A 27,370-nucleotide genomic window follows, 5' to 3' on the forward strand; every position below is an offset into this window, starting at 1 on the left:
TATCTTGACTACCACATACTTATTCCAAACACTGCTTTTCTTCACCCTAGCTCCGTAATTTTATTCAGTTTTCTGCATAAACACTCTATTTTGGTCATAAAAGCGTATCTTTTTTTTCTTTTAACTACATTATGAGAGTTCTGGGGTTTCTGGTCATAGACCTTTATCAGTACACGAACTTGTGTGCTTTCCTTGACTTGCAGCCCTCGGCCCGTCTTTACTATCATTTTCAATGGAGACAAATGTTTTGCACACTTGTGATGAACCAGGAGCCTCACAGTAATCATTGTTCGTTTCCTCCTTCATCACTTGCATCACTGCAAAAGCACCTGAAATGCCCACGCCTCCCACACAGTGCTTCTTCCAACAGTGAGTCAGGAGGAGGTTTAGTACGCTTCTCCACCCCCCCCCCCCTTCGCTCTGATTGATTTCTTTCCTCCCTGCACCAGATGCAGCATTCTTTGTTAGGGTTCCACATAATCACACTGGAGTCCCCTTTGTGTTAGCTTGCCATCTTTTAAGTGATGTTCTCAGGTAGAAGAGTATAAAGAGTATCTCCATTCTAGAAATCTGGTGCACGTGTGCCTGATATTGTACACCTAAGAACATATACCACATGTATGACGTCTAAGAATGACGGGAGTCCAGAGTTTCAATCCTTGTTTTAAGCAGGAAATAACCCGAGGCCCTGAAGTACAGACGTCAGTGTTCAAGATGACAACGTGCCCAGTTTGAAAGACCAGAGATTGAATAAGCAGTATACTGGTTATTAATTACAAGTGACTTTGGATAAATTACTAACATATTCAAGACAAAATTGCCTCACAAAACGGGACAGTACTACTACAGACTGTACCGAATGCAATGATGTCAAGTGGTAAACATTTAATAAGTGACAACATGTTAAGGATGTTTTCCGTGGCACACTGTCAGAACAGCTTGGGTGGGTTTGAAATCAGTTTTTCAGAGACTTCAGCTTTTCCTCTAACCCGGTTTCCTAGCACCAGGACTTATTCAACTACTAACTTGATGCATGACCTTGAACAAAATAGTCACTGAGTCGCTTTCCTCACCTATAAAAGGAAGAACTTGATTAGATAACCTCTAAGGTGTCTGCAGATGCTAGATTAGCTACATCCCTCCCCCGCCCCCCGACTGTGGATGAGCTGAGGCTCAGGGTTCCTGAAACCGCCCGAAGCTATGCACATCGTGGGTGCCCAGATGCCTGCGTTCGTGCAGTGGGAGGCTTGCGTGCACCCTCAGCTGTTGCCTCTTTGGTGTGCCTCCCGGCTCTGTGTGGAGACCACATCTCGCTTTATTTATTTATATCCTGGCTTGCTCCCGAAAGCACACAAGGGCGCCAAGACACACAGTTAAGTCCCCCGACAGTGTCACACACGGTGCGAGAGAGAGAAATCCTCTGATGACATCTCCCTTAGAACACCGCCTCCCGGAGAGGCTAATGAATGAATGCCTTTTGCCGAACTCTCCGGGTCCCAGCTGGGCTTCTGGTCTCCTGCCCCAGCCGTCTACCCCCCCCCTCCCAGCGGTCACTCAGACGCCCTTCCCGGACTAGCCCAAACTGTCAACCCACCCGAGTCCCAGCTGGACCAGGATCCCGCCCGCCTGCCCGCCCGCCCGCCTCCCTCTCTCGCCTCTCATTGGCTGCTGCGGCCGTCACTCCGCGCGCGGCCCCGCCTCCCCGCCTAGCGCGTTTTTGTGTGTGTGTGCGTGTGTGTGTGTGTGTGTTTGTGTGTGTGTGGCTTTTTTTTTTTGTGAACCCCTCGGTTTCCGCGGCAAGCCGCTGACGTTTGCCTGAGCCGTGCTGCCCGGGCCCCGCGACCTTTCACACTTCTCTCCCCCCCCCACCCCCCGCCTCCCCGCGGGAGCGCCCCGGCCGGCTCCGCGCCCCCGCCGGCCCCGCGCGCCCCCGCCAGCCCCGCGCGCGCGCTCCCGCCCGCCCGCCCGCCCGCGGCCCCGCAGGCGGAGACTCCGGCGCGGAGGCCGGCCCCGCGCGGCGCGTGTGGGAGTCGCGGCCCCTCGCGGCCCCCGCCCGCCCGCCGCCCCCCACGCGCGGGAGACACGATGAGCGCGGGCGGGCGGGCGGGCGGCAGCGGCGCGGAGCAGCGCAGGCGGCACACGCGCCCAAGCAGCAGCGGCGGCGGCGGCAGCAGCAGCAGCGGGAGCGAGCGCCGCCGCGTTAGCCGGGTCCGCCGCTCCGGCCGCCCGCCGCCGCTCCTCCTCCTCCCGCTCATTCACTCGCCCTCCTCCCGGCCGCCCGCGCCTCCTCCGCTCATTCACTCCCGCTCTGCCCGCCGCTTTCTTCTTCTCCTTCTTCACCCTCCGGCTCCCACACCCCCTCCATTCCCGCTCCTAGCCGACACTGCACTGCAGCTGCTCCGCGCCCTGCCCCCTCCCCAGTGAGCACATCAGCCACACTGCTCGCCGCCTCTGACTGCTATTGATCCGATTAAAGAAAAAAACCTTAGCAACCCCAAACGCAAAAAAAAAAAAAGAAAGAAAGAAAGAAAAGAAAGAGAGAGAGAGAGAGAGAGGGAAAAAAAAAAAGCCAAAACAAAAGGGAGCCGCTTCTCCCGGTGCAGCGGCAGGAACTGCAAGCATGATGGCGGCAGCTCCCATCCAGCAGAACGGGACCCATACGGGGGTTCCCATAGATCTGGACCCGCCGGACTCGCGGAAAAGGCCGCTAGAAGCGCCCCCTGAAGCCGGCAGCACCAAGAGGACCAACACGGGCGGTGGGTATCGCTTCCGCCTCCCGCCCCGTCCCCGCCGCCCTCCCGCGCCGTGGCCGCCGCCGCCGGCCGTCCCGCGCCCCCTCCCCTGCACCTGCCCCGGCCCCGTCTCATCAAGATGGCGACCCGGGGTTCCGAGCCGACCCGCTCGCCCCAGCCGGTGCTGGCCCCGGCGACAGGGTCCGCTCCCGAGGCCGCCCCCCGCGAGAGGTGATGGCCGCCTGAAGATGCGCGCTGCATTTAACAGTCTGATCAAATAAATAAATAAATGGCACTTGGGTAGAGGCTTGCAGATGCTGGGGGCACCGGAGACTTTTGCCTCTGTCCATCCCCTTTCTCTGGGCCACAAGTAGTATGCAAAATCTTGATGAGTGCATGCCCTGAGCGCACTTACATGGTCGGTACAAATATCGCATTGATTTGTCTTCAAGGGTATGCATACGAGGGGGGTGTCTGGTACGGTGACTTGTTAGTTAACATCCTGCGCTTCCTCGGAAGATGAGTTATAACGGGACCGCTATCGCTTCTTCATTTGCACTGGAGTCATCTTAACAATGCATCCAATGCATCGAAGCAGAGGTGAATTTATCTCCAGCATATACATTAGAGATGGATGGGGGTCTTGTGAGTGGCACATCGCAAAAATTCGGGATGCTCGTTCACTGTAAAGAGCTGGATTTACCGAGAAGTTTCCTATTTAAGACGTGATCAGGTTGACGGAAACTAAAGTTTATGGAGTTGGCTTTATTTTCTGAAACATTTCATTTTTCTTTTTCATGGCTCATCGACCCCTCTCTCCTTTTTATGGTTCTTTTGGAGCGGGAGCATTATCTATTTGGATTTGGTCACTTTGGAGTGTATTTAGGATAAATAACTCCTAAGCTTTTTAGTATTGGCAAGATTCTTCTTAAGGTCTTTTAATTAATGAGCTTAGACGAGATCATAGTAGACTTAGAAGTGCTACGGAAATACATCAGGATTACTTAGATTCTCAGTCCACCACATTGAGGCTCCCCCCACCCTCCCCCGCAGTTTCTCCAGGCTTAGAATAAACCCTACAGTTTGGGTGGACTATTTTGCAGGAAGACGGTTGTTTTGTATACTTAAAGTCGGATATAGTCAATGATTAATTGTAGTCTTTTATGCTTGCTATGACAGAAGAATTTAGCGGATCACTATTTACAGTGTTGGAATTTTTTTTTTATCTTCAGTATGTTAAGTGAAGGTTTGTCATCTTATAAATCTCTGAAGTTTTGTTAAAGGGTCAGTTTCTTTCATTTTGCCATAGTAACCACAGAATTGGAAGACTTTCAGGTTTGGAGTAACAACTGGAATTTACTCATCAGTTTCTACAGTGCTGCAAATTGTTAGGACATATGAATCCTAAAATCTGGGAAGGCTTTTTGTAAACGCTTGTTTTTCAGTGTGATTGGTGGTTTTCACCCCTTAAGCATTTTTAACTGCTGTTTTCTGCTCGAGTTACTGTTTTCTCTCTTGAGGGTGGATTGGGGATTCAAAGTTGAAAATGATCATGTTAATCAAATGTCTTTCTTTACATTTTTCAGAAGACGGCCAGTACTTTCTAAAGGTTCTCATACCTAGTTATGCTGCTGGATCTATAATTGGGAAGGGAGGACAGACAATTGTTCAATTGCAAAAAGAAACTGGAGCCACTATCAAGCTCTCTAAGTCCAAAGATTTTTATCCAGGTAGGTGAAATGGTGAAGAAATTGTTTGATGAATTCCCCAAGGAAAAACATTGAATATCTTCATGTGTTGTGTGTTGTCTTAAAGAAAAATTTAAATGGTGGAGATTTGAATGTTACTACATTAGCATACATGGTGGAAAAATTTTCAGATTATTTCCATTGTTGTTCATGTTTTTTTTTTTTCATTAATTGATACACTGTGTCTGTGACTTATACTAATTGCGGTACAATTCTCTGGGTGTTTTGGAATGCTAATTGTTAGCACAAAAACTTAAAAATTGGAGATAGAAACCTGGACAGTTGGCATGAGGGAATGTGGTTCTTCTGAAGTTTACAGACATCATTGTAATGACAATTAGTTTAGAGTGAATTCAGAGGAGGGGGTAGGGAGGCTTCTTAAAGAATGGACCATTTACTTCTGAATCCATTATGCACCTCTTTCTGCTTCATTGCTTTGTTTGTTGGCCTTGGATGAAGTAAGGAGGACAAGTGCTGTCTCTTAGATATTTAAAATACTCCAGTAATGTAATTGGGATAAGAAATTTCCTATACTGCCATGCAAGAAGTAAAATAGTGTTTTAGAATTTGTGTTCAGAGCCGTATTTGATCGGAATACTTTACAGTGTGGTACAGTAACCTGCTAGATGATAGCAGGTTTCCTAGGTTGCTTGTGTGGATTTGCTTTTTGTCCTTTTGCTTTGTTTTGTTTTACTTTGGGGCTCCCTCCCTTTGTGTTGTACAGTTCTTCATGTTCATCTTTTTCTTTTCTTTCTCCTTAGTTCTGTTACTCGACGTATATATTTTCAGTAGTGAAATCACAATGGAGTAGTACAACCCCATATGAAATATTGTTAGCTGTTTTGCTTCACTTAGATAAAGCTCTCTGTAATTTCTGGAGGTTGTTTTACTTTTGGTGATTATAAATATATCAATTCAGTGCTGAGGTGAGCTATGCTGCTTAGCTTTTTTTCCTGATGGAAAAGAAAGCAGTTTTGTTTCAGAGATCCTAATTCACCAAGTGCTCTTTGGTACAGCAGACACTGGCATGGATGGAGGCTCAACCTTGGAAGGCTTCTTTTTCACAGCTAATCATTTGTGGTGGAAACTGACCATTTACTGGAGAAGGTTTTGGAATGGTTGATGCTGTACTAGCTGAACACTGGACTTTTTGGCAAAATATTGTTTATTAAACTAACGTGTAACCTGTTAGATACTGCAGCCTTCTCAAGTTTGCCTCTCCCTGTCTCGGAAACTTTCTTGATGCAGTTGGGAAGTTTACCATATTCATGTTGGTGCATTGAACAGGTATATTACAATAAAAAATCAGTGTGGGATTGTGAAAATACTTCGTTTAAATAAAAGCACTCAAAAGAGCTTGATTGCAGAATTAATAACATGATAGTTCAAGGAAGAGCTGCAGTAGCAAATTAAATACCCTGTCAATGGATGGAAATGAAAACGCTTTTTTGCATTATACATGAGGTACTGTCAGATATGTAGGGGTGTTACAGAAAATTGATGTTTAGCCAGGACATTCCAAATTCCAAATTAAATGCCTTTTCATTTGAATGTAGTTTATTTTCAGTGTGTTGGAAAGGGTGCACTAAGAAATAGGGCTTTTGTTTCTAGTCCACTTATTTTTACATTTTTTCCTTCTTACCTGAAAATTACTTATTTATAGTTTGAAGATGATATATATATATATATATATATATATATATATATATATATATATATATATATATATTTCAAGGATATTTGGGGAGGGGGGAAATGTGAAGCTGCAGTGCTTTGAATAAAATCTTGTAAGTGTAGTGACGTAACCTGATCAACTATGAGTTAAAGCATCGGCTAGAAGATGGCTTATCCTTGGCCTCTAACAGGTGGGAGTCAATATAGACTATGATACAGTTTTAAGGTTAAAACAAATCCCTGTAGTTTCTAAGAAGCTTTAAGAATTCTGAATAGTTTGTATTAAAATGTGGTTTTAATTCAGTAATTAACTCTTTGGACAAACACATCTACAGTCTTCAGATAGACTTATTTTCCTATAGGCTTTCTGTTCGTAGTTGACGAGAACTGGTAAAATTATCTATGGTCTTAGTATTTGTCAGGCTAAGAGCCTTTGAGCTTTTTTTCTACCCTTCTTATACACAACAGATACTTACTGTGCTCATCCCCAGATGAACTAAATTATAAACCGTGATTCATATTGTCGGGTTACAAAGAAAGTCCTATAGGCTTTTGCAGTGATTTAGCTGCCCATATTTGTGTCTCTCAGATAGACACAAGCATACGCACACAAACGTGTATTTATGATTGCCGTGTTCTGCCAGAATGAACGTTCCTGGGGTTTTATTTCAGTGAGACATCTTTCTGGTTTTTGTTTGGTTAGAGTATATTTGGGATAAAATTGCATCTCAGTTGTAGAAACTACTGGATTTACTCAAATTACCTGACATTTGCAATCAAATGTAAGAGTATTGCTAAACATTTAGTAAAAATACTACTGTATTTTTCAAAACTTTTTCCTAAGAGGTTTAACACAGATTTTAGTTACCCTTTAGAACATTTTAATATACCTCAAATCAAATGATGGACGCGTGTAAAAATTTGTAGCTAATACAGTTTTTATAAATGTGTTTGTCTTTATGGTCAGATTGTGTCTTTGCCATATCATAAAGCAACCCTACATTTCTGATTGATGATTTTTAAACTTCAGTCAAAATGAAGAAGACAAAATAAATTGTATGAATTTAAAGTTTATACAGCTAAATATTGTATGTATTTCAGTGTGTCATGTATGAAGTGACCAGGGGAACTGTATGGTGCATAGTTGAAAAGTGCATTTCAATCACTGGAATCAGAAGAAAATCATCTACAAGTAGATTTTACTTTGTGTTCTATATATTTCTTCTATATATTGATTTCCTAAGACTTAATCTTACAGGATGCAGACTTTTCATTGGTGGCTTAGGAATGTAGCCTTTTTTTCTGACTTGATTAAAGAAATCTAATTTGACTTTAAATTTATGTATCCTTTTATAAGTAGGTTACATAGAGCTGCTTGTGGTAAAAAGCAGCATTTTTGCTGTAGGGGCTGAATTACTGTCTAAATTCTCAGAAGAGTGGCTAGTGTTATTTTTTAATTCTTTTGCCTGTCATCTGAAGACGTTTTATTTTCATTAATAGATTGATTTTATCTGTTAAAATTTAATACAAGGTTCAAGCTTGTTATTAGAGAAACGTATTAAATACATTCATTATTGGTTGGGAATAATAAAGAATATATAAATATTTTCATGAGTGCCTTGAATATTAGAACACCTCATACTTCACCTGTTTCTGCTCTGTGACACTGGAGACATCCCATATGCCAATCAAACAGGACTCTTACTGTAATGTTGGAATCTATTCCTCTGTATTCTATATTGTTTCAGTATGTATGCCTATAAAACTGAATCATTTTAAATATAAAGTATTTCCTTTTATGTTGCTAAGTTAAAATTTGAACATGTTGCTTCTAGATTCATCAAATGATGACTTCAGTGATATCTAATTTAGATGATTTTTTTTTAAGAAAAATTTGAAGTCTTTTGCCCATTTATTTTTTTAATAGTGAAAAGGCAGACTGGAAGTTAAAACTCTCTCGGTGGAGGAGCTGCACTGCACCATTTCTGTTTTGACACGGATAACATTTAGTTGTTTATTTAACTTTTAGGGTTGAAAATGTGTAAGATACACACACGCACACACACACACATACACACACAGAAAATAAATTTTAAAGTAGACATTTATTTATACTATTGAAGGTAAAGTATTATGGTGAAATTGGTAATAAATACCTTGTGGATATTATTTTCCTCACAGCTTCTCAGAGTTGTAAGCTATACGTTTTTCTTTGATCTCAATTGTCTTAGAAATTTATTGATACACATTATAAGGCAAGATCAGTACATTGATAGGATGGTAACACGTAAAGAAAATAAATTATTTTGACCTCAGAACTTGTTGGTTGGTGTAATATGGTAGTGACCACTCTCTGCAGCTCTGATTTCCCTGGTACCAGCGAGTTGTTGTGCATGAAGCATATTTCTGTATGATCTTAAAGTTGTGATGTTTATGTTTGGTATAGTACCTACTGTGTGGGTGACTTTATAGTTCACTTTTCCAAACCCTTAGGTGAAGGAAACATACTCTTCACACAGACAATAGTATTGCTTGAAATTTTGCTTTATTCTCATTTTTAATACTTTATTTTCGTATTTTAACAGTAGGAATTTTTTACACATGAAAGAGTGTTATTGGTATGCCATAATATTTATGAACATATAAAAATACTTTTGACACTAATCTCATGAATGCAAATACTTTGTGGCAGGGGGTTTCTAGAAAGATGAATTAGCATAACGTGCCTTAGGTGTCTCTTTATTTGTTCACTTTTATTTCATTTTGACATTGGATCGTCTACCACTAAATTTAAAAATTGTTAAAAGTCATTAGCTTATTGTATTGATGTTTTCATGAGATTTTATGGCACAGTGTCACTTCGAAATGTGTTGTTTGAAGGCTTCTGTGTTTTAGAAAAATAGCTCACTAGAAATATGTGATATTGTAAGGCATAATCTAACATTACCTCTCAGACACCATGCCACATGATTTCAGGAATAGTAAATTGGTGAAGTAGTTGAATGTGTGTTTTGAGGATACTTCATATTAATATACCAAGAAGAAAAAATGATCCATGGCATAGAAATGCTAAGTAATTTGTGGTACTGCTAGAAACCCCTGACAGTAAACCACCAGCCAACAACTTGTATATCATTATAATTACTTATTTTGCTGTAGTCAATAAGATGATTGTTTTTAATTTAGTTTGTGCGAGTGCCATTTATCGAACATGTTATACCACCTGTTATCTAAACTTCAGCACTTAATAAGCATCTTTTATAAAACTATGGGGTTCGGTCGTAGTTGCTTTTAGTTTAATAAAGCTTTACAGCGCAAACCTCAGGAGCAAGTGCGGTTTTCAATCTGAAGCTGGAGGGAAGGTGGTTGGAGATTTGTGCTTGATTGCCATCTCATTTCCATCTTTGGATACAGCTCTAGCATAAAGTTAAACAACATCTGCAGAGATCTGACTGACAAACATCTCTCTGGGACTCATCACTGCAGCGTGCAGCAGGTGCATTCAGCTTTGCAGTCTTTTTCAGACAGAGGTTGGTTGGTTCTAACGTTTATCAGTAGACCAGAGGGAGCAAGTGACTGGAGAGAAGTGGTTGGTTGTCACTTGTTGTCACTTGTCCAGGGCTGGAGTACTGCAGGAAATGGGAATGGACTGGCGGGAGCCGAAGCAGTGCATGCCTCACATTGCATTGCAGCTGCTGTGCAGCTTAATTAACCTGACCCTCAGAGACTGAAGTGTCATGGTAGAGATCGCAACATTCAAGAAATGAAGCAATGCTTTTCAATATTTTTTTTTTATGATTGGGTCATTGGAATTCCCATTTTCTCTATCTTTAAAGATACAGCATGCTCACACTTTTAATATGAAAATATTTGTAGGTGAAATGATTTTCCAGTGATCTAATGGAATTCAAATAAGGAAAAGATCCGAGCTTTCTTTAGTGTCCAGACAAAAATAAAATGCATTGAACATCCAATTCTGCAAATGCGTTTTTAAACCATGAGTGAGTGGAAATATCTTGTACTTTAAAAAATTAATCATTTGTCAATAATTATCTTAGGTTAATATTTGATTATTTGTTTGTAAGTTAACACATGTAAACTTCAGTCATGTCTTTTATGGGCTTTCACACATATTAGTAAATGTAAGTATCTTATTACAGTCCTGTGTATTAATAGAATGGAAAATAGTTCCTAACATTCACAGTGAATCTGAGAAGGTGCTACTACATTTGAAAATAGTGGAAATACAAATACAGGAAAAAAATCTTAAAGAGCATTTAGGGAGCAGTTGGTCCCCAGACTTTCTGTTGGTTTGCTAATATGAATTTTTTGAAGACACAGTAACTGTCACTTGTTGATGCTAAGGTTTTGAATTGACACTGATCATATTTACCATTCATTTTTCCATGAAGATTCTCTTTTCAATTTTGATTCCATGAACTCTTAGTATTTGACCGTATAAAAATGACAGTTGACTATTTCACATACATACATTATGATTTTAAAAGATTTGATGAACACAGAGAACGAGTAAACATTTTGAGACTGCAAAGCAAAAAGAATACTATCTTTTTTGCTGATTACTTTTTAGATAATTTCAATATTTGAGAATTTTAAATCATGATATGGACATCATTCCATGACAGATCTTGACCGTGCACAAGCACTGTGCGCATTTTATCACTGATCTACTGCTGCTTCCTGCAGGGCCTGTCAGCATCACTGACAGAACCCGGAGAGAAATGAAAGCATCCTGAGTCTTTTAAGAGCAAGATGATTCAGGTACTATTTCTTCGTATGGAAAATACATTTTTGGCAATTCTTGAGCTAGTTTTATTTGGTAAATACTTAAAATTACTGTTATTTTTTTTCTTGGTTGTGGACCTACTTTATGTTTTACTGTTTAGTATTACCTGTATTTTTTAGTAAATTTTACTGAAAACTCGGCAATTTTTATATTTTAGAGGATATTGTTTTTCTTGTGAAATTGTGCACATACTTTCTCTGAAGTTTGGAGAAATAAGTCCTCTTTCCATTTCGCAGATTTTTGAGTCTCATTTTACTTTTGAGGACCCATAATGCAATTCTTAGGAGGGACTTTTACTCAATCTCAAGAACTGAGATTTCAAACCCTGTGTTCCTTTTAGTTGTGATAAATTCAGTGTGATCTTAAGGAAAATGGTCTTCATCTAAATGAATACTTCACTGCTCTAAGATTAGATTGGGGTTGACTGCATTTTAAGGTCTGTTCTCTTTGGGTAGGAATGGAAGGGAAGAAAGGTGTAGCTGTTTCTGTAGCACAGAACAATATAGTGGACCTGTTTTTATTTTCTCTATATTTGTTAACAAATATTTCAGAACTATAGTTTTTCAGTTTTGGGTCAATTTCATGGTTTAAATGCCTGTTTATTTCAAAAGTTGTTGCAGATAAATGAACATTTATTTGGAGAGTTTGTCACATGGCTTGTTTTATATTGTGTATTTTAAATAAGACTTTTTTCCCCCTAATATTGACAATCAAGAAAATCATGAAAATACCTTTAAAAGTAATTAAAAAACAAAAACCAACTGTCTTGGTTTCATTGAGTGTAGTCTTTCTGGAATCTTCTCTTGCTAATTGTTGAGTGTATCAAATGCTTCCTGTGAGTGCTGGTGCAGACAGCTATTTGGTCCTGTTGGGATTACTGCACAGTATCCTTTCTTCCTGAAAGGAATCTAGCCCCAAGTTGCTGCACTCTAAAAAACTATGCTTTGTTATTGCCTCCAATTGGATTTAATTGTTTGTATTTTGTTGTGTCTTTACCAGAAATGCAATAAGTCTAAAGCTCTCTATGTAAAGGGTTTGGGGCGACAGTGGAACTATGTGAAAGTGGGGAGCTTAGGCCCGCTGCCGTCCTCCAGAGCATAGAGTTAGAGCTGAGAAAGGCAGGGAGCAGTGAATGCTGTGTGCAGGCCTGCAGTAATCATGCTGTCTCCTTGCCTTGGAGTAAGCTTTCAGACTTCCTATTGAATTCTAGTCCGAACTTCACTATTTTACGTTACTCTTTCTTCCTTCCTTTTTGGATATGACTGAAAGAATATGTTCTTTTTCTTTCCCTACATGCAATTTTTTCAAAAACTAAGATTAAAAACTCAGTGTGGTTGTCTTGTGAGTAGTATTTTTGTAGTTAATTTATTCCTGAGAAGGTCCAGTGGCCACACCTTCTGCCCTTGCACACATTCAGTAGAAGGTACATTATGCATTGTCAATGACCATCTAGACCAATTGTTTTCTGTTTGCCCACAGTAGGACTCTGACTATGGCAGTGTGTTAAGGGTAGTTAGACTTCTATAGTGAGAAGGTACTTCTTTCATTTATGAGCTTGTTTTTCCTTGCATCTAGTTTTTCTTAGCTCAGGGAAAACCTTTCCCCCATTAAAAATACTGTTGACCTTGTTTAAAACAAAAACAAAAACATAATGTTGACTTTCTGTGTCAAGCTTTGCTTCCAAGGATTATGTGAGTTGTTCATGCTTTGCAACTTTTAGAAGAACAAAAACAAACAAAAAAACAAACTTTCCTAAGTGTGTCAAGTTTTACTCGGTAATCATAATGGTTTAAAAAGGATATATTATTAGAATTAGGAAAATGAATAGTATTAAGTATAAAATAACCAGTTAAAATTAATTCTATTAATTAGTACGTTTTAATTTGAAATATTATTCTGGCCTTTTTTGAATTTCCACTTTTCTGTCAGTTAGCATTCTTATGCCACTTTCCTTGTGATGTGTGCTTAAGAAGTATTTTTTAACATTGTTATTTAAATACTTAATGTGATTTTGAAGATTCTCTTATACTGTTTTAAGTTTAAACAAAAGACCTTAGTGATTGCCTTCACTCGTCAGATGTGTATTTGGATTAAGGTGCATTGGGTGTGGGATTTTTGTCACCTCTCTTGCAGGCCATTGTGGTCGATATGCAGGCCAGTGTTTTAATCACAGGTGATACTAGAAATGTAAGTGAATATGGATGGGTGGATGGTTCCTGCATGAAGTACTTCTATTCTATCAGTAGGGTTGATATAGAAGGTAATCTATTCTTAGTATTTTTTTTGGCATTTCTAGCTTACTTTGGTGGAGTGCATGTGGTATGTGTGTTTATGTGTATGTACAATGTGTAAGCAATTCTGCATTTCTGGAAAAGTTAAATCCTGAGCTTAGGAATTCCAGGAAGAAGGAGAAATTTGGGTAGGCCAGGTATTGGTGAGAATTAAGCAAGATGAGTAGAGTGTGGGAGACCCATCTTACTTTCTCTTGAGCATGTAGTCTTGTGTGAAGACACTTAACACCCATCATTCTGAAGAGCCCTTCAAAGCCATGTCTGAAATGGAGACTGCCTTTAATATAATCTGACTTAAGCAACATAAACTAATTAGATTTACTGAACAAAGAGTTTGAAAGTATCTGTATGTGAGATTCTGCAGTTCTTTCACTTTATAGTTGAGTATGCATGGCCCCCAGTGATTTTTCTTATTATACTTTGGAAATCAACATTATTAACTAAATAATGTAACAAAATAAAGTAACATAAAAATGTGAGTGTTAAATTTTGCATTTTTGATGTAGTTTCATGTTCTTGTCTGTCTGTAGTGAGGAAGTTAATATTTGTAATTTTGTTGGAGGAATTTATAATATCACTATATGAAGCTGACCAAATTACTTTTATTGTTAATTAAGAAGAATGTATGCCAGCTATATCATAGACTATAACTTACTTGCTTGGGGCTTTCACTTAAGTAACTATTAAGATATTATAATACATTAATTTCTTTAAAATTTAAAGTCTAGGGAAGGTGAATTTGCAATATCAAATTTACCAAGTCTTGCAATATCAAATATCAAAACCAAGTGTTTCAATACTTGGTTAACCTTTAAAGTTTAAAGAACATGCAATACTATTTATTAAGTCTATTTTTTGCCACAATAAACTAATTAAATGGCTAAGATTTAGTAGCTAGCCTGTTTTTAAACACGTTTTGTATATATTAAAAAAAACAAATAAAACAAGAAACCAAAAGCTACTGTAGAATAGTGGGTCAAAACCCCATCATAAGCCTTTACCTGGCTGGGCCCTTGCTCCTCTCAGCCTCAGCATACATATAGTCTAACAGTTTGATGGACACGTGTGTGCCCTCTTTGGGTTGGAATTAAGTATACCATGGCTTGATGACCTTATTTTCAACAATGGGATATGAAACAAGGTTTTAAACGCTTATCTGTAATGTATGACTACAGGAATGTTTGGCAACTGTCTAATGAGAGAATTCTGTGGAGAAGTTGAATTACCTCATTAGAGGAGATGGGGAAGAGTCTTTAGATTTCAATGAGAAGCTCACAGGAGTTTGAGGGTTAAATTTTAACTTTCTTGATGGAAAACATTAGGAGGGTCATTTGAAGCAAAGAAACTGAAAATACATAAACATGAAAATATGAAAAAAAAATCCCGGGATATCCAGAAATCTGGGCAGTTTTGCATTTCTTGGGTAAGAACTGGGTTTTGCCAGTGGGTAGCATATTTAGAGCTCAGAAGTTCTATGAAATTTCTTGTATTGGCTGTTTCTGTGTGGTGCTGGTGGTCATGGGGAAGTACTATAGATATTTGTATAGGAAAGAAACAATGTAGTACATATGAAAAACAAATACAGGTAAAATTTAAAAAAATCTGCCTGTTGTATCTGTCCAATGACTGACAGTGGCAGTACCATTTAAAGTCTGTCTGTGGAAATATAAATATATCTGTCTATAAAACCTGTGCTAAGGACTGTCAGAGTCGTCTGAACACAGAATTCATTTTGAGATTGAAGAGCTTAGTTTTCTATATAAAAGCTATAGGCAGAATCAGAGGTGAATTTATTTAGAAAGGAAAGGCAGTGGGAAAGGTGAGGGAACAGGGAACACAAAAGAGATGTCAAAATGCAAATTGTCTTTAATGAAGTAATTATGTGCCAAACTTGGAAGAAAAAAAAAAAAGAGGCGCAAATGTCAATGAAAAATGTTTTGCAAGCATGCAACAGAGCTCTCAAGACAGGTCTGTATTTGACACCCATGCCGCTACATCTCTTGTCTATTCACGTGCTTAAAATGACTGACCCATTAGTTTCTTTAACTCATTTGCTTGACACCCAGCAGCTGAAACTGTGTGTGTGATACTCTTTCCCTTAGTTCTTAAATTGTTTGAGTATCTAGCCCTGTCTAGCTTTTTTGACATGTGAGAAGTTACACGTTGAAGCTGATGAAATGTAGTGATTTACACGATGAGTAAATTGACGAGTGCTTTCTGTTTTTTAAATGTGTGACGTAGGGGCCACCAAGACACCAACGCTGTAGTCCATTGCAGAAGTCCTGCTGTGTGGTGACAGGGACAGTGAAAACCGAGTCATTCACTTGTTGTGGATTTTCTGTGATGTCCTTGTTCTGTTTAGAATTTTATTGTATCACTAAAATTTGGCACTAGTATTTCTATCCTCAGTAAGTAAAGTTTATAAAAGATTAGTCTTAATGGATACAGTTATCAGTGTCAAATGATTTTTAAAAACGACTGTAAGAAACATGACACTTTTTACACTTGGAAATTTAGCTTAAAATTTACCATTTCATATAAATTTGTGAAATTATTGGCTACTTGTTTAGAACAACATTAAAAATTGAACATCTGAAGTGACATTAAGCACCAGATGGGGATTTAAATTAAAAATATTCAGAGTGTGATCTTTATTTAAGTGCTATTTTAGATTCAATAATACCAGTTGTTTAACTCAAGGTTTAATTCAATATTTAAAACAATCTTTATAAATTTTCTCCCGTTCCTGTCTTCCACATTATTGGCATGCTTTCATAATGTAGTATGATGTCATGCCTTGCTTTTGAAGTGGTGGATAATGTGGGTCAGGATTGTCACATTTTTGCAGCAAATACAATTGTTTTGCCAAAAAATTTTGTGTTTTTTTGTTTTTATTATTTTACAATAATTTTAAATTTTGTGTTTTTTTAACAAAGCCTGCATTTAGAATGACCATTTTGTATTTAGATGTTATATGACTGAACATTTTAACCATATTTTCTTCATAGTAATATTTAAATAGTTCTTCAGAGTCACTTAACCTATTCTGCTAAAGAGAAGGTATTGTGTTCCTACAGCTCTACCCATTTTCATCCTATGTTTGTACACTTGACATCTTGTTTAAGAAGCAGAACCGCGCTGCATATGAAAACACAAACTGTGATAATGAGGTGGATGTGCCATATGTGACAGCTTAGCTTGGCATCCATCTCAGATGGCATACTGAAGGCACTGGAAGGCTAGCATTTACAGTGCTGAAGAAGAGCCTGCTGCTTTACCATGGACTCTGCTCTTGGTAGGCTTAGAATGGGGACCGACTTTTTACTTAGAAGTCCATACTTTCAACTTTTGTAGAATTATTTGTAATATTCGAATTAACTATGGGGAATTTGTCCTAGTTACTAACTTAGTCTTTGAAGTTTATGTGTAATATATATATATATATATATATATATATATATATATATATATATAATTTAGTTAAGGAATTAAGAAGTAATACTAGTATATTTTTCCAATGCTAATAATACATGTCCAAATGGTTTCATAATATAAATATTTAGGAATTGAAATGACATTTTTAATCTTAGAAAAAATGTGTGTCTTAGTAGAAAAAGGTTTGAAGTTCTATGGACTCATCACAGAAATTACTAATAATAAATTGTGGTAAATACTTTACTGGTAGTATATTCAACTTTGAATTCGTATTGCTTTCTTAGAAATAATACTGGTTTTATAATATTAAAAAGTACTGTTTTCATCAAGTTTTTATTGAAAGGCCTCCAAATTATTCAGAATATGGCATTAGTAGTTAGTAGAAATGCCACATAATGGGGACAAATAATCTAGGTGTCTAAACAGACCACTTAAACTGTGTAGAATAAACATAATTCTGTTTGAGGAATATTTTGAAAAAATTCTGGGTTTGGGAATTTTTTTAATTAGTACTTAAATTTTATTTATTGATTGGGGGTTATCAATTCTCCCTTTTGAAGATACATACTCTGAATTACTCTGCACATGTTCATGTTGTGAAATGATCTAAGTACATGATCTTGTACTTAGAATTCTGGACTGCATGACCAAGGCTGCTGTTACATGGTCATCACCCCAAGCTCCCTGAGAGCTTGGCCTTCTATTAATGATAGCAGCCCCTAAAATGTCAGGTTAGTAGCAATTTTCAGGTTAGTTCAGAAAATAGTAAGACAAAATAAGAATCGCATGTTATAGTCATCTTACTAATGAACCATCCTGCTGACTTCTGTCTTATAACTCTGTTGAAGTACAAATTTTAGTTTGGAAATAAAGTATTTAGAATTTAGGTAAAGGTTCTCAAACCTTTTAATCCATTATTTATAGATCATAGTATCATATATTGTGGACAACGTGGCAAGATTTTTTTAATTAATATTCTGAAAATTCTGCAAATTAAAAGATTATCATTAAAAGAAAACATGTAATATTTAAGCAACTGAAACATGAACAGGTTGGTGCTGTGTGTCCCGTGTTCATATTGATACTAGAATCTCCAGATTGTTTTACATTTTGAGATTATTTATATGAAATGATTTTAAACTTTTAGTTTAGCCTGTCAAATTTGGCCTTTTATTTTTAAGTTATAGATGGTTGTAATCATGAGATTATGTAAATTATAGACAAGGCCAGAAAGGTCTAGATGAATTGCTATGATACAGCCAAATCACTTTAATAATTACTATAAGGAAAACGTGCGTGAAGAAAACGTGCCTTGTGTATAATGCAGTATGGCTATGGGGTGAGCACACTATTTCAGCGTGTCTCAATCGATACCTTCTGTGGTGAGAGTCAGCTGTGCTGTTGTACCAGTCTGAACCTAGCCCTGCGACTTACTAGTTATGCCATTTTAGTCAATGTTAAAATCTTAGAACTCCACTTTGAAAAAAGTCTCCTTATATGGGGTTTTCTCTCATAGTTATTCAGAGTTTGGACTAGGTAACCAATCAAAGAAAGATACACGACCATATCACGAAATGTATGTGATATGAGAAGTGTTTTGTAACCAGTATTACTTCTTTTGATGTAGTGACAAGAATTTGAAATCGTAAAACATCCTATGAAATATGAGTTTCCCTGCATTATTGATTCTTGAAAGTTAGGAATCCATTAGTCCCTTTCATTTCTATGCAAGTGCACAGCACTGTGCTCATGAATGAGGAGCCTCGGCAGGAGTGCTCAGGAGTAAGTTAACTGCATAAGGAATAGTTAGTGCCAGTTTTGTGGGATCTCAAGACACTGAGCTTTGGAAAGACTCCTCCCTATAGAGAAAAGAAAGTATAGTATATTAAGCAATAAGCTAGGTTTGGAGCTATGTAAATGATCATTTGTAAGTCTTGTTCTTCAGATTTCCTTTAGCTGTGCAGATAAATGTATGGCTTTTGGCAAGATTTTTAACGTTTAATTCATGTGCTTGCAGTTTCCATAAAAAACCAGAACATTTTAGTGGTGTATTCTACTAAAAATGTCTTTTAAGGGCCGTGTTTTATTCATTTCATTTCTCAACAAGTACACATATTCTTGTTTGCTATCATACTAAAATTTTACATGTGTCACTCTGTAATAGTCATTGTATAAAAGTCTGTTTTTACACCACTTATAGGTTAAATTAGACATTTCATTGAATATTTGATCTTGTACCATAACAAGTCAAAGACAAAACCTTCTATTTTGTTTGACTGTGACCTTGTGGGCATAAACTTACTGAGACAAACTGAATCGTGAATTACTCTGAAAAAATAAATCATAGTGAATATTTCATTGTATAGTGTAAATTTAGTTAGGAATACTAGATGATATAGGAAAGTTAAAGGAGACAGCAAGAATATTTATAAATGCATTTAATGTCAAAACAACTAGATATTGTGGGCATAAGTATTAGAGCAATGCAGTTATTCATAGTTAGGGTCTGTAGATGTGCAGGGGAGTGAGTGGGAGTGACAGAAAGTGTTGAAGTTCATCCTGGACACACTTTCATTTCTCCGGACTAGAGGCCATGGTGATCTTTTCCTGCCTCTATTCATATCAGGATATGGTTTGAGAAGCAGAAGCATGAGCTAGGCTGTAAGCAGGCATGGTAACACAAACTTGATTCTTACTTGCAGTGTTTCTTCATTCATGAAATAATTAATTGCAAAAACCCCTCCAGCCATCCTCATTGATGATTTTCTTTCTCATTTCTTAGGAAGATAAAAGTGTTTGAGAAGCCTCTTAAACTAGTGAGACCATACCACCATGTAAGTGTATCAGTCGGTGCCTGCATGAGAATCTTGCCTTTTCTTTTTGAGACAAGACCTCAGTGAGCACCTGGGAGGCTAGTCTCTCTCCTGCCTCTACTTCCTGAACTCTAGGATTACAGGTGTGTGCCACTCTGTTCGACTACACTTGCTGTTTTCTTGATTTGGCAAACATCTCGGCCTAGAATAAACCGGCTTCTATTTTTAGACTCCATCTCCTCTTACCTCCTCCCACAACTGCATCATTCTTTCCTCTTTTCTCACCCTGGTGAAAAGTAGTTTTTTAGTAACATGCTGCAGTTTCTCCATTGCATTAAGAACAAAAGGCATATTCCCCTTTATTTTGTTTTCCATTCCATTTGCTATGCTATTAACAGAATCGTCAGTCCGGGCCTGTGCAGCTTCCTGTGGCTCTCCTCCCTTTTCTCTTGTGAACCTATTTCATGGAATTTTAACCCGATCCTTCCAGCACAGCCCCCAGCTTTCTGTGATAGCAATTTTCAACACTGCTCCCTTATAAGCATGTTTTGTTTGTTTGTTTTTCCTGCAGCAAACCTCTGCCTTGCTGACTGCAACCTCAAATTGTATTTGCTGCATTCTTGTCATTTCTAGGCTCAGGTCTTGAACTGTTTTCCTTTTCTATTCAATCTCACTGTTTGTAACCCTACCCGGTACCTTGGCTTCACATAACCTTTTTCAATGTTTGCATTTTTCAACTGCTTACTTTATGTTGTTTGTAAGTCTAATTTATACCTTAGAATGAAATATGACTTTTAACTACTCTGCTGATGCTTAGTCTCCCAGTTCATCTTCTTTAGTCATCTGCATCCTAGTAACAGCATTATCCACTCAATTCCAAAGGTCCAAAACCTTAGGATTACCTTTACCTTCTGTCAGATGCTACATCCAATCCACAAACATGATTCTGATTGCATTCAAGATAGTTAAAGAAAAACCAACTAGCCAAGACCCAAACACTATTAAGTACAGAAAAACATGCTGCAGACATCCATTCTATATTTGTGACTAAATAAAGAACTAAACTCACATTTTATTGGCTATGAAGTGTTAAAAATGATTTGTTGTAAGTAGGTCAGTCATAATAATCCTACAGGTTATGTCTAGAGGATAAAGAATTGGAAAGGCCAGGTTCATTTTTAGTTTTCTATGTAGAGAAATCTGTAAAAAAAAAATATTTTTAAGAATGCCATTATAAATATGTCTGTCATATCATAAATATCTTATTTAGAGTATTTGGATCTTAAACAGTAGATAAATATAAAAACAGTAGAATGATATTCAACCTTTGGAAAAAGGAAAGCTGGTATTTTGATGATACCGGAAATAATCCAGAGACAGAGCACTGCGTGATCTCACTTAGTGGTGGACCCTCAAAAGGGTTAAGTACATAGAAACAGAAAAAGGAAAACTAGTTACTATGATTAAAAAAACAAAAGAGGACATAGGAGGAAGTAAGTCGGAGCAAATATGCAGATAAGCAGGATGAACAAATCTAGACATCTACTATGCACAGTATGAGGACTATAGTTAATATTGCATATTGAAAATTTGTCAAAAGTATAAATTTTAGGTGCTCTTGCCACAAAAAGTTATGGTGGAAAATGATAGGACTGTTAATTTGCACGGCTGAAGTCATTTCACTGTGAAATGATGGTAATAGTCGAGTGAAATGATGGTAATAGTCTTCTGCACACCATAAGTATCTCACGTATCATGTACATTTACACTAAGTACTAAGTGATAAGATTGTGCATATCAAAGTAAAATCTGGGCCGGATGTTTAGCTCAGTGGTAGTGATTAGCATTTGCAAACTCCAGCAACACATAAATGAGTAATAAATGCTTTGTTAGAGGACAAAATAATATTAAAAAAATTGCACATTTCTGATATATGTTTATCATATGTATACATTGTAGATGGTAGATTTGAACTAACCTATATAGAGCATGTACTCAACAAACAGTTCATATATATGAGGATTATATCTTAAGTAAACTGTATTTTAATAATGAATAATTGAATATTTAATAATGACTAATTATAAATATTATATTTTATAATTTTATATATTATAATAAACTGTATTTAATAATGAATAATTGAATAAATGATCTCATTGCCTTTGCTTTCCCATAAAATATTTTGAGATACTTTTATGCCTACTAATGGTATTTATTGGTTTCATGCCATGAAAACTTACTTTATTTGATAGACTTTAGTTTTCTTCTAAGACAATTAGATTTAATTTACTATTATAACTTTATGTTTCGCCATGCTTCCACAGTTAGCCAAAAATTGCGTTAATATCTTTGCAGTATGTTGAAGTGGTATCCTTCGGGTAGATACCGTGGAGTGGTATAACTGAGTCATACTGCCGGTTGGCTTTTCTCCCCAAGCTGATTGCCATAGAGGCTGGGCTAGTTTATGTTCCCACCAATGCTGTAAATGGATTCCTTTACCCCTTTTCGTCCTCAGCAGCATTTTTGTCTTTTGTTTTTTATTTGCTTAATGATTGCCATTCTTACTGGGGTCAATTGAGTTTCAGTGTAGTTTTGATTGACATGTCTCTGTTTGCTAGAGATGCTCACCATTTTATATTTATCAGCCATTCATATTTCATCTTCTGAGAAACATCTCATCAGAGTTAGCCATATTAAGCAAGTTACAGCAGTCTCTGAAAACAGATATATCTTATCTTATTTGTGGTTCATAGATTTTATATAGACCTATAATGAAGGTAGGATTCAAAGTGTTTAGAGAACAAAATGGGATTAACAGGAGGGGTGAGAAAAGGGAGTTGGGATAGGAAAGAATATTTCAGCATATAATATATACGTGTATGAGATTTTTTTAAAAAGAAAAACAGAAAAGAGAAAAATTGTGTTATTTCCTGTATTAGTAGAAAAAAATTGAGTTTTTATAGTTTTGATATAATATCTTAATGACACAATTATGCCATGATAAATTTGACCTCCTTTTCTAATCATGTTTTTTATGGCTATGTATCACACAGGCCAAAAATGATCAACCTGTAGAAAAATCTGCCAGAGTTAGACAGTTCATCTCTAATACTGTGATATTGTGAAGGAGATTTATCCAATCATGCTGCTAAAGGCAGAGCTGGTGGTCCTCACTTTCCAGGTTACAGGACAAGAGCGTGTGTTTATGTATTTGCCTTCATTGTGATGGATTGTATAGAATTTAAATTTCATGATTTACAACAATAGATTGCAATTTAGGACTTGAAACACGGTAAAAATACTTACTAATGACATGTATCTTTCTTAAATCTTTTCATATTCCTCTGAACTTTGGGGTCTGCTAAATGTTGCTTTGAAAGTATCTATATTATCCTATTTTCACATTGCTCAAGGATTTATGTATCTTTGTTCAACTACATAGCCTCATATTACAAAGTCCTATGATCTTGAGGGTCATTTCATAATTGACTTGCTTTCAGAGTCTGCCCATAGTTGATGTCCATATGTGCTGTTTTTATTATTTCTCTTCCTTGTGAAGCAATACTAAGAATTGTCTACATATGCAGTGAAAGCATATTAACTATTGCAGTCATCCTTAATTGTGGGAATGTAAAATCTGAATACAGAATTTTGATGCACTTTGAGATGAGTAATTTTCATAGTATTTCATTTTTCTTACCTTAAACATTTTGAAATAATGTAATTATGTTTTTCCTTTCCCCTTCCCCAGTCCAGACCCTCCTTTCTGTCTTTCAAATTTATGGGCCCCTTTTTTCTATTAATTGGTATTGCAAGCATATATGTAACTACATATATATCCCTAAATATAACCTGCTCTTATTATTTCTCTAATTTGGTGTTAACTAACTGTTTCTAGTATCTACTATATGTATTCAGCCTGTAGGTATTTATTACATACAGTTTCTAAAAGTGGTTACTAAAACTGAACACGGGTTAGACTACAATAGGTCTCTTTAGTCAGTATTATGTAATTTGGACTGTTCCTTACCTTCAGTTGAATCACACACTGCATGTTAAAAAGGACCTGTGTGTGTTTCCTCCATAATAGTGCACAGTACTTTTTAATGGTAGTGTTTGCAAAGGCCAGAGAATTATTTTCTTAGAATTCACCTAGACCTTACTAGACCCTGTCAAAATAGTTCTGGTTTTTGGAGCAAAAAGACACTAAGAATGAAACAGTTGATTAACTAAAACAAACAACAAAAAACAAAGTTATTAAAGTAGCTACTTTGATAACATTTTTTTTTTCATTTTAAGCGATCACCAATTTATGTATCTGTTTAAAGTGGAAGTTGAAAGCTGCTTGGTATAATATGTTTTACCTTAAGAGTTCATTAAAGACAAGGATGTGGGGAAACCTGAATGAAATGATTTAAAATTAAATATAAATGATATTTCAGAGTAGTAAGGAATGCTGTAGAGCCTACACTGATCATTTTGCTCGTGTTTTTACCTTTCTTTCTGGGACTGTTGCTCTTTAAAATAGGAATGCAAGAGAGCTTCCCACAGGCTGGAAGACAGCCTCAGCATTTTGTCTTTTGTAAGCCTACAGCAACGCTTTTAATGATACAGCTGCCTTTGATTCACCTACTGGTCTCACATAGCCTAGACTGGCCTTGAACCCACTCTGTAGTCAAGGATGACCTTGAACTCCCAGTCTTCCTAACTTTACTACACCAGGGTTAGGATTACAGATGTGCTGGATCCCTGTGGTGCTGGGGTTGAACTCAGGGCATGCCTGTGTGCTGTCAGCCCTCTTTCAACTGAGCTGCTTCCTTGGCTCCTAATCTACATCATCTGAAGAGCCAACCAATGCTTCGATTTGTCCTAAAGTTTCATTTACAATTCAAACCGGATCTCTAGGGAAACAAGACTCTTAGAAGACACACTTCTCTTGTCCTCACCCTCCTTGCTTTGCTCTGGTCACCCAGCACCAAGACAAAAGGGCTGAATTTGGCCCGGTTTATTTTGCTTCTCATTATAACAAGTGTTTTCCCTTGGTCCTGCTTTGTTGTGTGACCCTTTGCTTATCACTGTACTTGTCAAGGTGTTCATCTCTGTTACCCTAGAAACTCCCTCCAACACACTGATGTTCTGTAATTGGGCTCGCTTCAGTTTTTGTAGAACATTCTTAAGGATTTCCATCAGCTTCCTTTTATACTGGAAATTGCTGTGTAATTTCACATTTATTGCTTGTTTACCACCCAGAAAGGGAATGTTGGGCCTCTTCTAAGGCTGCCATTTATTGTGATTCTTTTACGTTTTCAGACTCATGTTTGACTACCTCAGTCTTTGCATTTTTGAAAAAATTTCTCATTAGATCTATTTTCTTGGCTTACTAATGTGTTCAGTTCCTACTTTTATTAAATTACAAAAATCCCTCATTTATGTCTTTGATTCAGATCTTCTCGGTGTTTAATACTTCCTCCTTGCCGTAACCACCACAGATTTTGAAAACAGTCCCCTCTCTGCTGAGATGAACTTCATGAATACTCTTCCTCCTGCTCCTGCAGTTTTTCTGAGGATCGTCGTGCTCCTAGTTCATAACTCTCTGCACTAACTTTTTCAGTAATGCAGGTGTCTGTCACCATTTTTTAACTTTCCAAAGTGTCTGACAGTAATTGCCACTGTTAGTTTGATACTTTTCCTCCTTTGATTCTCTCGACAGTAGGATACTTTTTTGTTTACTATTTATTTAATTTCATGAGAATTTTGTTCACTGTCTCTCATTTTAAAATTTTTGTGTCTGTGTGTATGTATTGTCACACATGTGCCTAGGAAAGCCAGAAGATGGCTTCATGTCCCCTAGAGCTGGAGTTACAGATGGCAGTGAGCCACCCAGTGTGGATGCTGGGAACTGAACTTGGGTCCTCTGGAAGAGCCCAAGCACTCTTCATTGCTGAGCCTCTTTCTAGCCCTTCAGTGTCTCTCTTTGAATCATCCTGTAATAAAAGATATCTTGTGTGTGTGTATGTGTAGATATGCATATTATACACCTTGTTATTGTGCATTTCATATATTTCAAAGTAATTTTGATTGCATTTGTTTTCATTTTTTTCAATAATTTGTTCTTAAAGTATATGTACCATAATATATACCCATGTGATTTAACCTGTTCTATTTCCAAGAATATTTGGTGATTTGTTTACATGAACTCGTGTTTGAATAACACACACACACACACACACACACACACACACATACACACACACACACATACACACACACACACACACATACACACACACACACAAATTCCTTATACTCTGTTATTCAGCTTGTATTTATTGATACAACATCTTTTCTCATCATCCATGTCTGGTCTGCGTCTCCTGCTGCATTTCAAATATTTTGCATTACAGATGATGGTTAGCTGTAAAACTGAAGACCACAGCTCTTTTTATTTACATAACATTTGTTAATGTGTAATATGAATTGTAAGGTATACATTTTTTACACTGAGGCATACTTATCTCTGTTGTCTGTGTCCCATCTCTTAGTTAGCTATCTGCTGCTACACGGTCTGCTTGATTCACACCCAAATTTGCTAGTGTGAATGGCTACATTGCCACACACTTTCTTTCCTGGAATCTCTCTTTAAGTTTTCATGCATCCTCAGAGCAGAATGTCATGTGCTGCATATATAACTCAACGACTAGAGAACTCAAGAGTGTAGACAACTGTGTCCACTATATTTGCAAACCTTTACTTTTGTTTCCTATTATACCAGCCTCTTTCAAGTTACATAAGCAATCCTTTCCCCCCAAAAAACCAACAAGTTGAAATTTGATCTTTTACCTTTGAAAAAATTAAAAAATTTCGCCCATCTTGCTCATGAAATATACCTTCAGTCTTTAGTGTGCACAGTCTTTTCTTTGTGCTTGGATGGCCCTCAGATAGTCCATTTTACCCTCTTGTAAAGGCTGTGGTAGACTACTGGGGTAGCAGATCATCCTAAGTATGCTTTCTAACATCCCAGTCACCTCGGTTTATTATATAGAAACAACCCCTAAGAGTGTGATAGGAAAATTGAATTATATCTGCTTAGAGCCCTTTATTATTTCAACACTTTTGGCCTTGTGCCCTGGGAACTTGACATTTGCAGGCATATGTTCTTTTACATTATCTTTTTAGATTTAGGTAATGGCATTTATTAATTAGAAGTGCCTGCCCCCCCCCACTATGTTTTGCTCTTTCAAATTGAGGGACTGGGTGGAAGAAAGTGAGCAAAGCTTTCCTCTTATGTATGTAGGTTTGTGTTAGGCTGGCTCGCTCCCTCCCTCTCTCCCTTTCTTCCCTCTCCCTCTCTTCTTTCCTTCCATGAGAGTTTCTATGATATGTACATCTGTGATATACATAGACTAGCCACTAATGCCTTTGTTTCTTTTCTTCCTTTTTTTTTTTTTTTGGTTTTTTTGAGACAGGGTTTCTCTGTGTAGCTTTGCACCTTTCCTGGAACTCGCTTTGTAGACCAGGCTGGCATGCCTTTGCTTCTTTATGGAAACTGTAAACAGTAGTTCTCTCCTAGAAGGTTTGCTTAAATATGTGAAGGGCTTTCTTGGTGTCTCTTTATTACCCATGAAAATGATACATCTTTATTTATATCTTCTAGGCTTTCTGTGTTCTAGCCCATTGGGCCTGACAGCCTCTAACTGATGCTGGAGATCCCTTGCCGTTTTATAAACTCGTGACAAGGGGCCCCAGGTTTAGCTTTTTATTTGAGGTAAAGACACATGACACACATCAGAAATAATTAGAGGTAATTACTTAGATAGCCTAATCATTTCCTCTTCCTATGACTGATGCAAGTTTTATGTATATATAT

At 37.5% G+C, this 27,370-nt stretch overlaps 1 protein-coding gene across 7 annotated transcripts in view; it reads left to right on the forward strand.

Annotated features, from left to right (window-relative positions):
- Positions 1 to 2,139: 2,139 nt before the first annotated feature.
- The window catches only part of Nova1 (NOVA alternative splicing regulator 1), a 124,248-nt gene continuing 99,017 nt past the window's right edge, over positions 2,140 to 27,370 (forward strand). Inside the window, exons 1-2 of one of the 7 annotated variants that reach the window (XM_006975255.4) lie at positions 2,140 to 2,756; positions 4,319 to 4,462. In XM_006975255.4, coding sequence (XP_006975317.1) covers positions 2,621 to 2,756; positions 4,319 to 4,462 — 280 coding nt within the window. In that variant the 5' untranslated portion in view covers positions 2,140 to 2,620. Of the gene's footprint in view, positions 2,757 to 2,863; positions 3,333 to 3,798; positions 3,979 to 4,318; positions 4,463 to 27,370 lie in introns of those variants that run through there. The other 6 variants (XM_006975256.4, XM_042260646.2, XM_015994156.3 and 3 more) reach the window with 6 other exon arrangements.

Source organism: Peromyscus maniculatus, chromosome 14, assembly GCF_049852395.1.
Source record: "Peromyscus maniculatus bairdii isolate BWxNUB_F1_BW_parent chromosome 14, HU_Pman_BW_mat_3.1, whole genome shotgun sequence".
In the NCBI taxonomy this organism is placed as follows: Eukaryota; Metazoa; Chordata; class Mammalia; order Rodentia; family Cricetidae; genus Peromyscus; species Peromyscus maniculatus.